This window comes from Elephas maximus, chromosome 8 (genome assembly GCF_024166365.1).
Source record: "Elephas maximus indicus isolate mEleMax1 chromosome 8, mEleMax1 primary haplotype, whole genome shotgun sequence".
Classification (NCBI taxonomy): Eukaryota; Metazoa; Chordata; class Mammalia; order Proboscidea; family Elephantidae; genus Elephas; species Elephas maximus.
In genome coordinates, this window is record NC_064826.1 from 6,336,505 (window position 1) to 6,350,507 (window position 14,003).

The 14,003-nt window shown below is 42.7% G+C and overlaps 1 protein-coding gene across 1 annotated transcript; it reads right to left on the reverse strand.

Moving 5' to 3' along the window:
• Positions 1 to 12,369: 12,369 nt before the first annotated feature.
• LOC126082125 (taste receptor type 2 member 143-like) lies at positions 12,370 to 13,350 on the reverse strand. Its single transcript, XM_049894574.1, has one exon. It carries the CDS (start codon positions 13,348 to 13,350, stop codon positions 12,370 to 12,372), a length of 981 nt encoding a protein of 326 aa, XP_049750531.1.
• Between the last annotated feature and the right edge of the window lie 653 nt (positions 13,351 to 14,003).

Genomic DNA, 14,003 nt, shown 5'->3' on the forward strand with positions numbered 1-14,003 from the left:
ATTATGAGACTCACACAGAAAAAAGAGCTTTGCCTCTGTGTTCCCCACACAACTCAGCTATGACAGGTGTAGTGTGCATTGCCCTGGCCAACATGAAGGAGATGACAGAAACTTTTTTGGTGCTGTTTGGTAGGAGGCTCAGTGGTTCTGCTGTGATGTAGGAAGTGGAGGATTTTTTATGTCAAAGCATCACGTTCTGTGAAGTTAAGCACTTCTGTATTAGACTTTCCCAGGCATACTCAATCTCCACTCCCATGGACCCAGAATTTTGAAATAAACAAACTATTGTTTTGAGTTGCCACATTATTTGTAATCATGGACCTATTCGTGGATCTAGCCTTAGGCCACTAGTTTGTATTCATTTACATTTTGAAAACACTAACGGTGTTTCCACTGGGAACACAATGCATTTTCACATCTGACACTCACTTAAAATAATGATGGTGTAGGTACTCACACTTCCATGTGTCTATCAGTTTGTCTTACTGTGGGGGCTTGCTTGTTGCTGTGATGCTGGAAGCTATGCCACTGGTATCCGAATACAAGCAGGGTCACACATGGAGGACAGGTTTCAGCTGAGCCTCCAGACTAAGACAAACTAGGAAGAAGGACCCGGCAGTCTATTTCTGAAAAGCATTAGCCAGAGAAAATCTTAGGAATAGCAGCAAAACATTGTCTGATACAGTGCTCGGAGATGAGCCTCCCAGGTTAGAAAGCACTCAAAAGACGGCTGGGGAAGAGCTGCCTCTTCAAAGTAGAGTCAACCTTAATGATGTGGATGAAGTAAAGCTTTCGAGACCTTCATTTGCTAATGTGCCATGACTCAAAATGAGAAGAAACAGCTGCAAACATACATTAATAATCGGAAAATGGAATGTACGAAGCATGAATCTAGGAAAATCAGAAGTCATTAAAAATGAAATGGAATGCATAAACATCAATATCCTAGGCATTGGTCAACTGAAATGGACTGGTATTGCCTGTTTTGAATCAGACAATCAGATCGTCTACTATGCTGGGAATGACAACTCAAAGAAGAATGGTGTCGCATTCATCGTCAAAAAGAACTTTTCAAGATCTATCCTGACGTACAACACTGTCAGTGATAGGATAATATCCATATGCCTACAAGGAGGACCAGTTAATATGACTATTCAAATTTGCACACCAACCCCTAAGGCCAAAGATGAAGAAACAGAAGATTTTTATCAGCAGGTGCAGTCTGAAATAGATCGAACATGCAACCAGGATGCATTGATAATTACTTGTGATCGGAATCTGAAAGTTGGAAACAAAGAAGAAGGATCAGTAGTTGGAAAATATGGCCTTGGTGATAGAAACAATGCTGGAGATCGAATGATAGAATTTTACAAGACCAAGGACCTCTTCATTGCAAATACCTTCTCTCACCAACATAAATGGCGACTATACACATGGACCTCGCCAGATGGAATACACAGGAATCAAATTGACTACATCTGTGGAAAGAGATGATGGAAAAGCTCACTATCATCAGTCAGAACAAGGCCAGGGGCCAACTGTGGGACAGACCATCAATTGCTCACGTGCAAGCTCAAGTTGAAACTGAAGAAAATCAGAGCAAGTCCACAAGAGCCAAAATATGACCTTGAGTATATCCCACCTGAATTTAGAGACCATCTTAAGAATAGATTTGATGCTTTGAACACTAGTGACCAAAGACCAGACAAGTTGTGGAATGACATCAAGGACATCACACATGAAGAAAGCAAGAGGTCATTGAAAAGACAGGAAAGAATGAAAAGACCAAGATGGATGTCAGAGGAGACTCTGAAAATTGCCCATGAACATTGGGCAGCTAAAGCAAAAGGAAGAATTGATGAAGTAAAAGAACGGAACAGAAGATTTCAAAGGGTGTCTCGAGAAGACAAAGTAAAGTATTATAATGACATGTGCAAAGAGCTGGGGATAGGAAACCAAAAGGGAAGAACACACTCAGGGTTTCTCAAGCTAAAAGAAGTGAAGAAAAAATTGAAGGCTTGAGTTGCAATACTGAAGGATTCTATGGGGAGAATATTAAACGACACAGGAAGCATCAAAAAAAGATGGAAGGAATATACAGAGTCATTATACCAAAAAGAATTGGTAGATGTTCAACCATTTCAGCAAGTAACATATGATCAGAAACTGATGGTACTGAAGGAAGAAATCCAAGCTGCTCTGAAGGCATTGGCGAAAAACAACACTACAGGAATTGACAGGATATACATTGAGATGTTTCAACAAATGGATGCAGCGCTGGAGGTGCTCACTCATCAATGCCAAGAAATTTGGAAGACATCTTCCTGGCCAACTGACTGGAAGACATCCATATTTATGCCTATTTGCAAGAAAGGCGATCAAATCAAATGTGGAAATTATAGAACAATATCGTTAATATTACACACAAGCAAAATTCTGCTAAAGATCATTCAAAAATGGCTGCAGCGGTATATCGACAGGGAACTGCCAGAAACTCAGGCTGGTTTCAGAAGAGGACGTGGAACCAGGGATATCATTGCTGATGTCAGATGGATCCTGGCTCAAACAGAGAATACCAGAAAGACATTTACCTGTGTTTTATTTACTACACAAAGGCATTCGACTGTGTGGATCATAACAAAGTATGGATAACATTGCAAAGAATGGGGATTCCAGAACACTTAATTGCGCCCATGAGGAAACTTTACATAGATCAAGAGGCAGTTGTTTGGACAGAACAAGGGGATACCGATTGGTTTAAAGTCAGGAAAGGTGTGTGTCAGTGCTGTATCCTTTCACCATTCCTATTCAATCTGTATGCTGAGCAAATAATACAAGAAGCTGGACTATATGAAGAAGAACAGGGCATCAGGATTGGAGAAAGACTCATTAACAACCTGCATTATGCAGATGACACAACCTTGCTTGCTGAAAGTGAAGAGGACTTGAAGCACTTACTAATGAAGATCAAAGACCACAGCCTTCACTATGGATTGCACGTCAACATAAAGAAAACAAAAATCCTCACAACTGGACCGCTGAGAAACATCCTGATAAATGGAGAAAAGATTGAAGTTGTCAAGGATTTCATTTGACTTGGATCCACAATCAATAGCCATGGAAGCAGCAGTCAAGAAATCAAAAGACGCATTGCATTGGGTAAATCTGCTGCAAAGGACCTCTTTAAAGTGTTGAAAAGCAAAGATGTCTCCTTGAAGACTAAGGAGAGCCTGACCCAAGCCATGATATTTTCAATCACATCATATGCATGTGAAAGCTGGACAATGAAAAAGAAAGACTGAAGAAGAATTGATGCCTTTGAATCATGGTATTGGCGAAGAACATTGAATATACCATGGACTGCCAAAAGAATGAACAAATCTGTCTTGGAAGAAGTACAGCCAAAATGCTCCTTGGAAACAAGGATGGGGAGACTGCATCTTACATACTTTGGACACGTTGCCAGGAGGGATCAGTCCCTGGAGTAGGACATCATGCTTGGCAAAGTACTGGGTCAGGGGAAAAAAGGAAGATCCTCAATGAGGTGGATTGACACAGTGGCTGGAACAATGAGCTCAAGCATAGCAATTGTAAGGATGGCGCGGGATGGGGCAGTGTTTCAATCTGTTGTGCATAGGGTCGCCATGAGTCAGAACCGACTTGATGGCATCTAACAACAACAATAACAAGGTATTCACAGCCAATGATTGTGTGAGTCACAATTCTTGAGGCACTATGAAGAGAGTGTTGTGACCAAGGCTGATTAAAGTGTTTTTCTGTAGGATCTACTACATGTGAATGTGAGTACTCTTTTTTGAGTTATGAGTAAATTCAGTGGAAAAACATCAGTGAAATATCTTATTTTACCCTGATATGATGCAACCCTAGATTGTTTGTGCACAATGATTCTGTTGGCCAAGGAAAAACTACGATTCAGTCACTACTATGTAGCAAGTGAGCAGACTGAGAAGAAAATTACTGCATATATGTGGGTCCCATCCAATATGTTAAAGCTGTCATATCTTAAAATAATCAGAAAATGCTTTCTCTGAAGCTTTGGAGACAAAAATAGAAAATGAACAATAAGATAAATATCAGAGACATAGTTAATATAAGAAATGACATACTCCTCAGACAAGTCAATGAAATAAAAAATTTATATATACTACTTTAAATATGCCTTTTGGGAAATCAGCATGGTTCAGCCGGCTGTGCAGATGGTACCCTCCAGTCTCCATATTAAGAGACATCGGAAACCCTGGTGGCATTGTGGTTAAGTGCTGTGGCTGCTAACCAAGAGGTCAGCAGTTCGAATCTGCCAGGCGCTCCTTGGGAACCCTATGGGGCAGTTCTACCCTGTCCTATAGGGTCACTATGAGTCGGAATCGACTCGGTGGCAGTGGGTTGTTTTTTTTTTTTTTTAGTATCTTCTCATACCCAAGGTGACGCAATAGTTAAGCACCTAGCTTCTAACCAAAAGGTTGGAGGTTCAAACCAAAGAAGCACTTCACTCTGTGAAATGGGGTTGCTATGAATTTAAATCTACTGGACAGCGCCTACAAAAACCAACAGTATCTTCTAACACTGTATCCCCCACTCCCCTCCACAGATAAGATCCTACTCAACCTTTGCAAATGAAGTGTGGCAATGGGCCCATGCTCATGGAATTCACTGGTCTTACCAAGTTTCCAAAGAGTTTAAAGAATACTATGTTCCCCATCATCCTGAAGGAGCTGGCTTTATAGAGCAATGGAATGGCTTTCTATAGACAGAATCATGCAGGGATCAAAATAGAGGGTTCTGGACAGAGGTGGAGAAAAATGTAGAGCAAAATTCTACCTCACAAAAAAAGACAAGACTTACTGATCTAACAGAGACTGGAGAAATCCCAAAAGTATGGCCCCCAGACACCCTTTTAACTCAGTACTGAAGTCACTCCTGAGGTTTGCCTTCAGCCAAATAATAGACAGGCCCATAAAACAAAGCGAGACACAATTAGCACACCAACCCAGGGGAGAGGATGAGAAGGCAGGAGAGGACAGGAAAGCTGGCGATGGGGAACCCAAAGTCGAGAAGGGGAAACTGTTGACATGTCATGGGGTTGGCAACCAATGTCACAAAACACCATGTTATTAGTTGATTAATGAGAAACTAATTTGTTCTGTAAACCTTCATCAAAAGCACAATAATAAATAAAGTCACATTATAGTGCCAACTTGGTGGCAATACCTTGCAGAATTGGGACAATGTTCTCCAGGAGGTTGTATATGCTCTAAACTAGCATCCGATATATGGTGCTGTTTTTCCCATAGCCAGGATTCATAGGTTCCAAAAATCTAGGGGTGGAAATGGTAGTGGCACCGCTCACTATTACCCCTAGTACCCACGCACAAAATTTTTGCTTCTTGTATCCATGACCCTATGCTCTGCTGGTCTAGAGGTCTTAGTATCAAAGGGAAGAATACTCTCACCAGGAGACACAACACTGATTTCATTGAACTGAAAGTCAAGAATGTCACCCAGCCACTTTGGCTCCTCATGCATCTGTATCAACAGGTAAAGAAGAGAGTTACTGTATTGGCTGGTGTGATTGATTCTGACTACCAAGGGGAAATTGGAATGATGTTAAATAATAGAGGTAAAAAAGTGTATGCCTGGAATCCAGATATCCCTTATGATGTCCCTTGGCACTACCATGCCCTGTGATTAAAGTCAATGGAAACTACAGCAACCCAATTCTGACAAGACTACTGATGGCCCTGACCCTTCAGTAATGAATGTTTGGGTCACCCCACCAGGCAAAGAACCACAACCAGCTGAGGTGTTTGCTGAGGGCAAAAGGAATACCAAATAGGTGGTAGAAGAAGGTAGTTCTAAATACCAGCTATAACCACGTGACCAGTAGCAGAAAAGAGAATTGTAATAGTTTTTAGTATTTCTTCCTTGTTTTGATATACATTTGTGTGTATATATACACATAAATATATATAGCAAATATCTTTGTTTTCTTCCTTCCCTTATTCCATTAAAAAAAAAAATACCATTGCCGTTGACTCAATTCTGACTCATAAAAAAAAAAAAAAAATTTTTTTTTTTTTGACTCATAGTGACCCCATAAAACAGGGTAGATCTGCCCCAGAGGGTTTCTAAGAAGTGGCTGATGGATTTGAACTGCCAACCTCTTGGTTAGTAGCTGAGTTCTTAACTACTGTACCACAGAACCCCTTGCCATCTCGTCGATTCTGACTCATAGCGACCCTATAGGAAAAAGTAGAGGGGTTTCCAAGGAGCAGCTGGTGGACTCAAACTGCTGACTTTTGGTTACCACTTGATATTTTGGTTAGCAGCTGAGCTTTTAACCACTGTGCCACCAGGGCTCTACTGTAACACCGGGACTCCCTTATTCCATTACTTATTACAAAATATAAGATGCAAATGGGACTAGTGAGTTTTTAGTTGTTCATATGTTAGTTATATCCTGTTAGCCACAAGTATAACTTTATAATTGTCTTTATTTAGAGAGTATGTATGGTTTAAGGAGAAATCAGTGTTGTGTGTCCTGGTGACAGTATTCTTCCCTTTAGTGCTAATTGCCTTTATTTAGAGAGGATGTATGGGTGTCAAGTTGACAACAGATGGACTGTGATGGCTAAGGTTATGTGCCAACTTGGCTAGGCCATGATTCTTTGTTGTTTGGCGGATAATGTGTAATCATCCTCCATTTTGTGATTCAATGTGAACAGCCAATCAGTTGAAAGGCCAATCAGTTGAATCCCCCACATGTCTGTCAGCTTGTTGTACTGTGGGGCTTGTGTGTTGCTGTAATGCTGGAAGCTATGCCACCGGTATTCAAATGCTGGCAGGATCATCCGTGGCTGACAGGTTTCAGCTGAGCTTCCAGACTAAGACAGACTGGGAAGAAGAACCCGGCAGTCTACTTCTGAAATGAATAGCCAGTGAAAACCTTATGAATACCAGGGAAACATTGTCTGATATAGTGTAGTAAGATGAGCCCCTCTGGTTTGAAGGCACTTAAAATATGACTGGGGGAGAGTTGCCTCCTCAAAATAGAGGTGACCTTAATGACACGGAAAGAGTCAGGCTTTCCAGACTTTCAACTGCTGAATGTGGCATGACTCAAAATGAGAAGAAACAGCTGCAAACAACCATTAATAATCAGAACTTGGCATGCACACACTATGAATCTGGGAAAATTTGAAGTTATCAAAAATGAAATGAAACTCATAAACATTGATATCCCAGGCATAAGTGAGCTGAAACAGACCGTTATTGGCCATTTTAGAATTGGACAATCATATGGTCTACTATGCTGGGAACGACAACTTGAAGAGGAATGGCGTCACATTCATTATCAAAAAGAACATTTCAAGACCTATCCTGAAGAACAATGATGTCAGTGATAGGATAATAGCCACGTGTCTCAAGGAGGACCAGTTAATACCACTATTATTCAAATTTATGCATGAACCACTAAAGGCCAAAGATGAAGAAATTGAAGATTTTTACCAACTTTTGCAGTCTGAAATTTATCAAACATGTAATCATGATGCACTAATAATTACTGGTGATTGGAATGCAAAAGTTGGAAACAAAGAAGAAGGATCGGTAGTTGGAAAACATGGCCTTGGTGATAGAAACTATGCTGGAGATGCTATGATTGAATTTTGCAAGACCAATGATTTCTTCTTTGCAAATATCTTTTTTCACGAACATCAATGGCAACTGTACAAGTGAATCTTGCCAGATGGAATACACAGGAATCAAATCGACTACACTGTGGAAACAAACAATGGAAAACCCCCAATATCATCAGTCCAAACGAGGCCAGGGGATGACTTTGGATCAGACTATCAATTACTCATATGCAAGTTCAAATTGAAACTGAAGAAAATTAGAACATTGATGATAATAGGAAAAGCCCACAAGGGCCAAAGTACAACCCTGAGTATATCTCACTTGAATTTAGAGACCATCTAAAGAATAGATTTGACACTTTGAACACTAATGACCAAAAACCAAATGAGTTGTGGAAGGACATCATACATGAAGAAAGCAAGAGGACATTAAAAACACAGGAGAGAAAGAAAAGACATAAATGGATGTCAGAAGAGACTGAAACTTGCTCTTGAACATCAAGTAGCTAAAGCAAAAGGGAAAAATGAGTAAAAAACTTTAACAGAAGATTTCAAAGGGCAGCTTGAGAAGACATGTACAAAGACCTGGAGGTGGAAAACCAAAAGGGAAGGACACACCCTGCATTTTTTAAGCAGAAAGAACTGAAGAAAAATATCAAGCCTCTAGTTGCAATACTGAAGGATTCTATGGGGAAAATATTAAAGGATGCAGGAAGTATCAAAAGAAGATGGAAGGAATACACAGAGTCACTATACCAAAAAGAACTGATCGACATTCAAGCATTTCAGAAGGTAACATATGATCAGGAACTGATGGTATTGAAGGAAGAAGTCCAGGCTGCACTGAGAGCAAAAAAAGGCACCGAGAATTAAGGGAATAACAATTGAAATATTTCAACAAACAGACGCAGTACTGGAAGTGCTCGCTCCTCTGTACCAAGAAATTTGGAAGACAGCTACCTGACCAACCAACTGGAAGAGATCCATATTTATGCCTATTCCCAAGAAAGGTGATTCAACCAAATGAGGAACTTATCGAACAATGTCATTAATCTCACGCGCAAGCAAAATTTTCCTGAAGATCATTCCAAAGTGGCTGCAGCAGTATATTGACAAGGAGCTGCTAGAAATTCAGGCTAGATTCAGAAGAGGACATGGAACCAGGTATATCATTGCTGAGGTCAGATGAATCCTGGCTGAAAGCAAAGAATACCAGAAAGATGATTACCTGTGTTTTATTGACTATACTAAGGTATTCAACTATGGGATCATAACAAATTATGGATAACATTGTGGAGAATGTGAATTCTCAAACACTTAATTGTGCTCATGAAGAATCTGTATATGGATCAAGAGGCAGTCGTTTCAACAGAACAAGAGGATACTGTGTGGTTTAAAGTCAGGAAAGGTGTGCGTCAGGGTTGTGTTCTTTCATCATACCTACTCAATCTGTATGCTGAGCAAAATAATCTGAGAAGCTGGACTATACGAAGAAGAATGGGGCATCAGGATTGGAGGAAGACTCATTAACAACCTGCATTATGCAGATGACACAACCTTGCTTGCTGAAAGTGAAAAGGACTTGAAGCACTTACTGAAGAAGATTGAGGACCACAGCCTTCAGTACGGATCACACCTCAAAATAAGGAAAACAAAAATCCTCACAACTGGACCAATAAGCAACATAGTGATAAATTGAGAAAAGATTAAGGTTGTCAAGGATTTCATGTTACTTGGATCCTTAATCAGCACCCATGGAAGCAGCAGTCAAGAAATCAAAAGACGCATTGCGTTGAGCAAACCTGCTGAAAAAAACTTCTTTAAAGTATTGAAAAGCAAGGGTGTCACCTTGAGGACTAAGGTGTGCCTGATCCAAGCCATGTGTTTTTTTCAGTCACCTCGTATGCATGCAAAAGCTGGACAATGACTAAGGAAGACTGAAGAAGAACTGATGCCTTTGAATTGTGGTGTCAGAGAGGAATATTGAATATACCTTAGGTGCTGCCAAAAGAATGAACAAATCTGTCTTGGAAGAAGTGCAACCAGAATGCTCCTTAGAAGCAAGGATGGCAAGACTTCTACTCACATACTTTGGACATATTCTCAGGAGGGACCAGTCCCTGGTAATGTAGAGGATCAGGGAAAAAGTGGAAGACCTTCAACCAGATGGACTCACAGTGGCTGCAACAATGGGTTCAAGCATAGCAACAATGTCAGGATGGTGCAGGACCAGGCAGTGTTTGTTCTATCATGCATAGAGTCGCTATGAGTCAGAACTGACTCAACAGCACCTAACAACAACAACATGTAGTCACCCTTAATTTTATGATTCAATGTGAAAGCCAATAATTTCCTTAAGCCTGTGGCCTGCATCCAATATGTATGGATGTTCTGGCAAAGCTCTCTCTGGATCCTGCATCCAACTTATCATCCTCTGACCTCCAGTTCTTGGGAAATGAGCCAGCAGCCTTCTGCCTGACCTGACAATTTTGGGTTATCAGCCCCTGTAACCATAGAGTCAGGAGAAGCCCCCAGCCTGACCCATGGGTTTGGACTGCATGAGCCATTTCCTTGAGATATATATATACATATATATATATATATATATATATATATATATATATATATATATATATATATACACACTCACATACGTATTTGGAGTTGTGGAGGCACAGTGGTTAACAGCTATGGCAATCCATGGCTGCCAACCAAAGGACTGGCAGTTCAAATCCACCAACCCCTCCTTGGAAACTATATGAGGCAGTTCTACTCTGTCCTATAGGGTCGGTATGAATTGGAGTCAACTTGACAGCAATGGATTTTATATATATATATATATACACTTCACTGGTTTTGCTTCTCTAGAGAACTCAGACACCCACCATGTGGACCTTTATTTATTTTGACTGAAATGCACGCACTAACTGTACTAATACATCGTGTACATTATAAAACACAAAATAGGAATTAAGAGAACGAGATAAAAATCAACATGAACTGATGTTCACACATCTTCCCACACCCAGGGATCATCTTGCACATACACTTTGGGTACAAACACCCTGATCTGGAAACAGCCACGCTGGACAATGCCCTCCAAGGTGCCCCCTCCGAAGAGTAGGGTTGTCGAAATTAGAAATTGTAGAGGATTTCCTTTGTTTTCCTTCTCTGTCTCCTGTTGACCAAAACCAAAAAGCATTTTCACATCCAACATGTCCTTTTAATTCACCATATCGCAAACACAGGAAACCACACATGGGTCTGATTGCCCGGGACTCTCCAGGGTCCACGACCTTCCACACACAATCAAACAGAGAAGTCCCGATGGTGGGCTTGGTCTTAAACAGGGCTCTGAGGGAGGCGCAGTGGTGGTTCAGCGGTAGAATTGTCACCATCCATGTGGGAAACACGAATTTGATTCTTGGCCAATGCGTTTCAGGTACAGGCACCACCCATTTGTTTGTGGAGACTTGCATGTTGCTCTGATGCTAAATAGGTTTCAGCAGAGCTTCCGGACTAAAATGAATTAGGAAAAAAGGCCTGATGAGCTATTTCTGAAAATCAGCCAGTGAAAACCCTAGGGATCACAATATTCTGGTCTGCAACTGATCATGGAGATGGTGTAAGACTAGGCGGTGTTTCATTCCATTGTTCATGGGGTTGCCATGAGTCAGGGGTGACTAAAAGGCAGGGCTTAGCAGAGGGCTGGAAGGAGGACGTTCTAGATGGACTAACAACCTGTTGGAGGGAAGAAAGAATGGGAGGCTGGAGAGATGCTTTCCTGGGCTGAAGCGCAGAAACAGAGCAAAGAGTAGGGCCAGGGTGAGGGGCTCTTTGGTGTCATGGAGCAGAATGGACTGGACTGTCTACACAAACAGAGCTTGACCACAGTGGTAACCAACAGTCGCTACAAGTCTCTGAAGGGGGTACAGACCAGATGACTCTTGGAGAGAATCCTGAGGCTGCTCAGTCTGGAAAGAACTGGAGGAGAAAAGCTATTAGAGCCCAAAAGACCTGGGAGGAAACTAGGGGATGGTGGGAAGATCAGTTTCTGTGGAACCAATTCGGACTCATGGTGCTCAGTGTGTGTCTGAGTAGAAATGTGCTTTATAGGGTTTTCAATGGGTGATTTTTGGAAGTAGATCTACAGGCCTTTCTTCCTAGCTGCCTCAGTCTGGAAGCTCCACTAAAACCTGTCCAGCATCGTAGCATCACACAAACCTCCACCGACAAATGAGAGATGGCTACATATGGGGTACATTGGCCAGGAATGGAACCTGGGTCTCCCACACGGAAGACAAGAATTCTACCACTGACCCACCACTGCTACTTCTCCTCTTTCTGAACACTCTAGGTAGACTCAAACCTCCAACCTTTCAGTTAGCAGCAGAGCACACTAACAATTTGCCCCACTCTCTGGTGGGAGGACATTGGGAGGGAAACGGATAATTAGGTTCCTGGGATTGGTGGAAGCCCCAGTGGCATAGTGGTTAAGAGTTCAGCTCCTAACCAAAAGGTCAGCTGTTCGAATCCACCAGGTACTCCTTGGGAACAGTATGAGGCAGTTCTACTCTGTCCTGTAGGGTCATTATGAGTCGGAATCGACTCTATGGCAACAGGCAACAGGATTGGCAGGAAAGGAAGAAAGAGCAGAGCGAGAGGAAAGAAGGCAGATCCACACCTTGTGCCTCCTCGTCCAGCATGGGATTGCTCAGCCCTGCTGCACTGGCTCCTCTGAGCCCTTGGGAGGGACCTGCCCTCTGATCTGCCCTCTGTTCAGGCCCTCACACCGTGTGGCCTCACAGCCCTGCAGCCTGTTTTTCAGGGCCCTCCTAAGCCTGGGGCTGCTAAGCAGCAGGATGGTGGAGTGCAGGAAAATGCCAGTATAAGTCACCACCTGCCAGGCCCAGTACCAGTGAAGCTGCAGGGTCATGATGTTTGTCAAGGCCACCATCAGAGACGGAAAGTAGGATGAGTAGAAGATAAGGAAGAAGCCTAGTGACTTGAGCACCATGGTGTGCGCTCGGGTGCTGGGGTCTCGGGGCCCAGGCTGGCTGCACCTCATTTGGCGAAGGTGCCGGTGCAGAGAGAACATGAGCAGGGAAGTGGATACCAGGAACAACAGAAAGGGCACCAAGAGCACCAATATCTCGTGGAGCAGGAAAAAGTTCCGATAGAAGATCCTCTCCCATTCAGTCCAGGTGCCATTGGTGTTGGGGGGCTGGGAAGCCTCCATATGAGACGTAATGGTATGCCCAATGACCGAGGGGATGTTGGTCAGGATGGAGATGGCCAGGGAACCCAGCAGCAGCCTGGGCACAGAGCGGGAAAGCCTCCACCTGAGCCAGAGGAAGGTGGGGTGGGAGAAGGAGGCAATCCTCACGGAGTAGAAGGCAGAGAGTAAGGCATTTAACCAGAAATTGAGTGTGTTGCTGAAGTCCCAGAGGATGCCAAAGTAGTGCGCATTGTAGCTGAAGTTGACGATGATCAGGAGGTTTTTTGTGAAGGTCATGCAATGCAGGCCAAACCGGGAGGCAGCCAGGCAGGCCACAATCATGTCCCCCATGGGCAGCACCCGGCCCCTTGCCCATTCCCAGCCCAGCACAGCTGCCATGAAGCCATTCTGCAGCATGGCAGCCAAGGACTCCAGGAAGAAGATGGCCATGAAGAACAGTGTAGGCAGGGAGGGCATCTTCTCCTGACCTGAACTCAGGACACATCCACAGGCAGAACAGCCTCTCAGCCAGCAGACCCAGAACCTCTCTCCCTGGATTTGCGCAAAAGTCCAGCTACCAGCCACACCCCTGCTGCACCACAGGACTGGTGAAGCCGCTCCCTCTGAGCTCCTCCTATGCAAATCACTCCATCTCAGTGACACTGACCTCCATTTGCATAGCTTAAATTTGCCTGTTCGTTATCTGAGTAGATATAAGGAAATGCCAAGGGAACAGATGCTGGGGGATTGAGAATGCCCATATATGTACATTGTTTCTTTTTTGTTACATGTTCGGTTCGAACATAGATAACAAAACACTTGTCATTTCAACCATTTTTACCTGTACGCCTCAGTGGGGTTAATCACATTCCCTATGTTGTGAAACCATCATCACTATCAGTTTGCATGCTATTCTTTAACCTTACTATTACTTTGTTAAACTGTCCTTAAAACGTAACTTTACACTTAAAAGAGAAATTGACAGCTCCACAATAATAGTAAAGACTTCAACACACCACTCTTGCTAAAGGACAGAACATCTAGAAGAAACTCAACAAAGATACAGAGGAGCTAAACAACACACTCAGCCAACTTGACCTCATAGACGTATATAGAACACCCCACTCAAC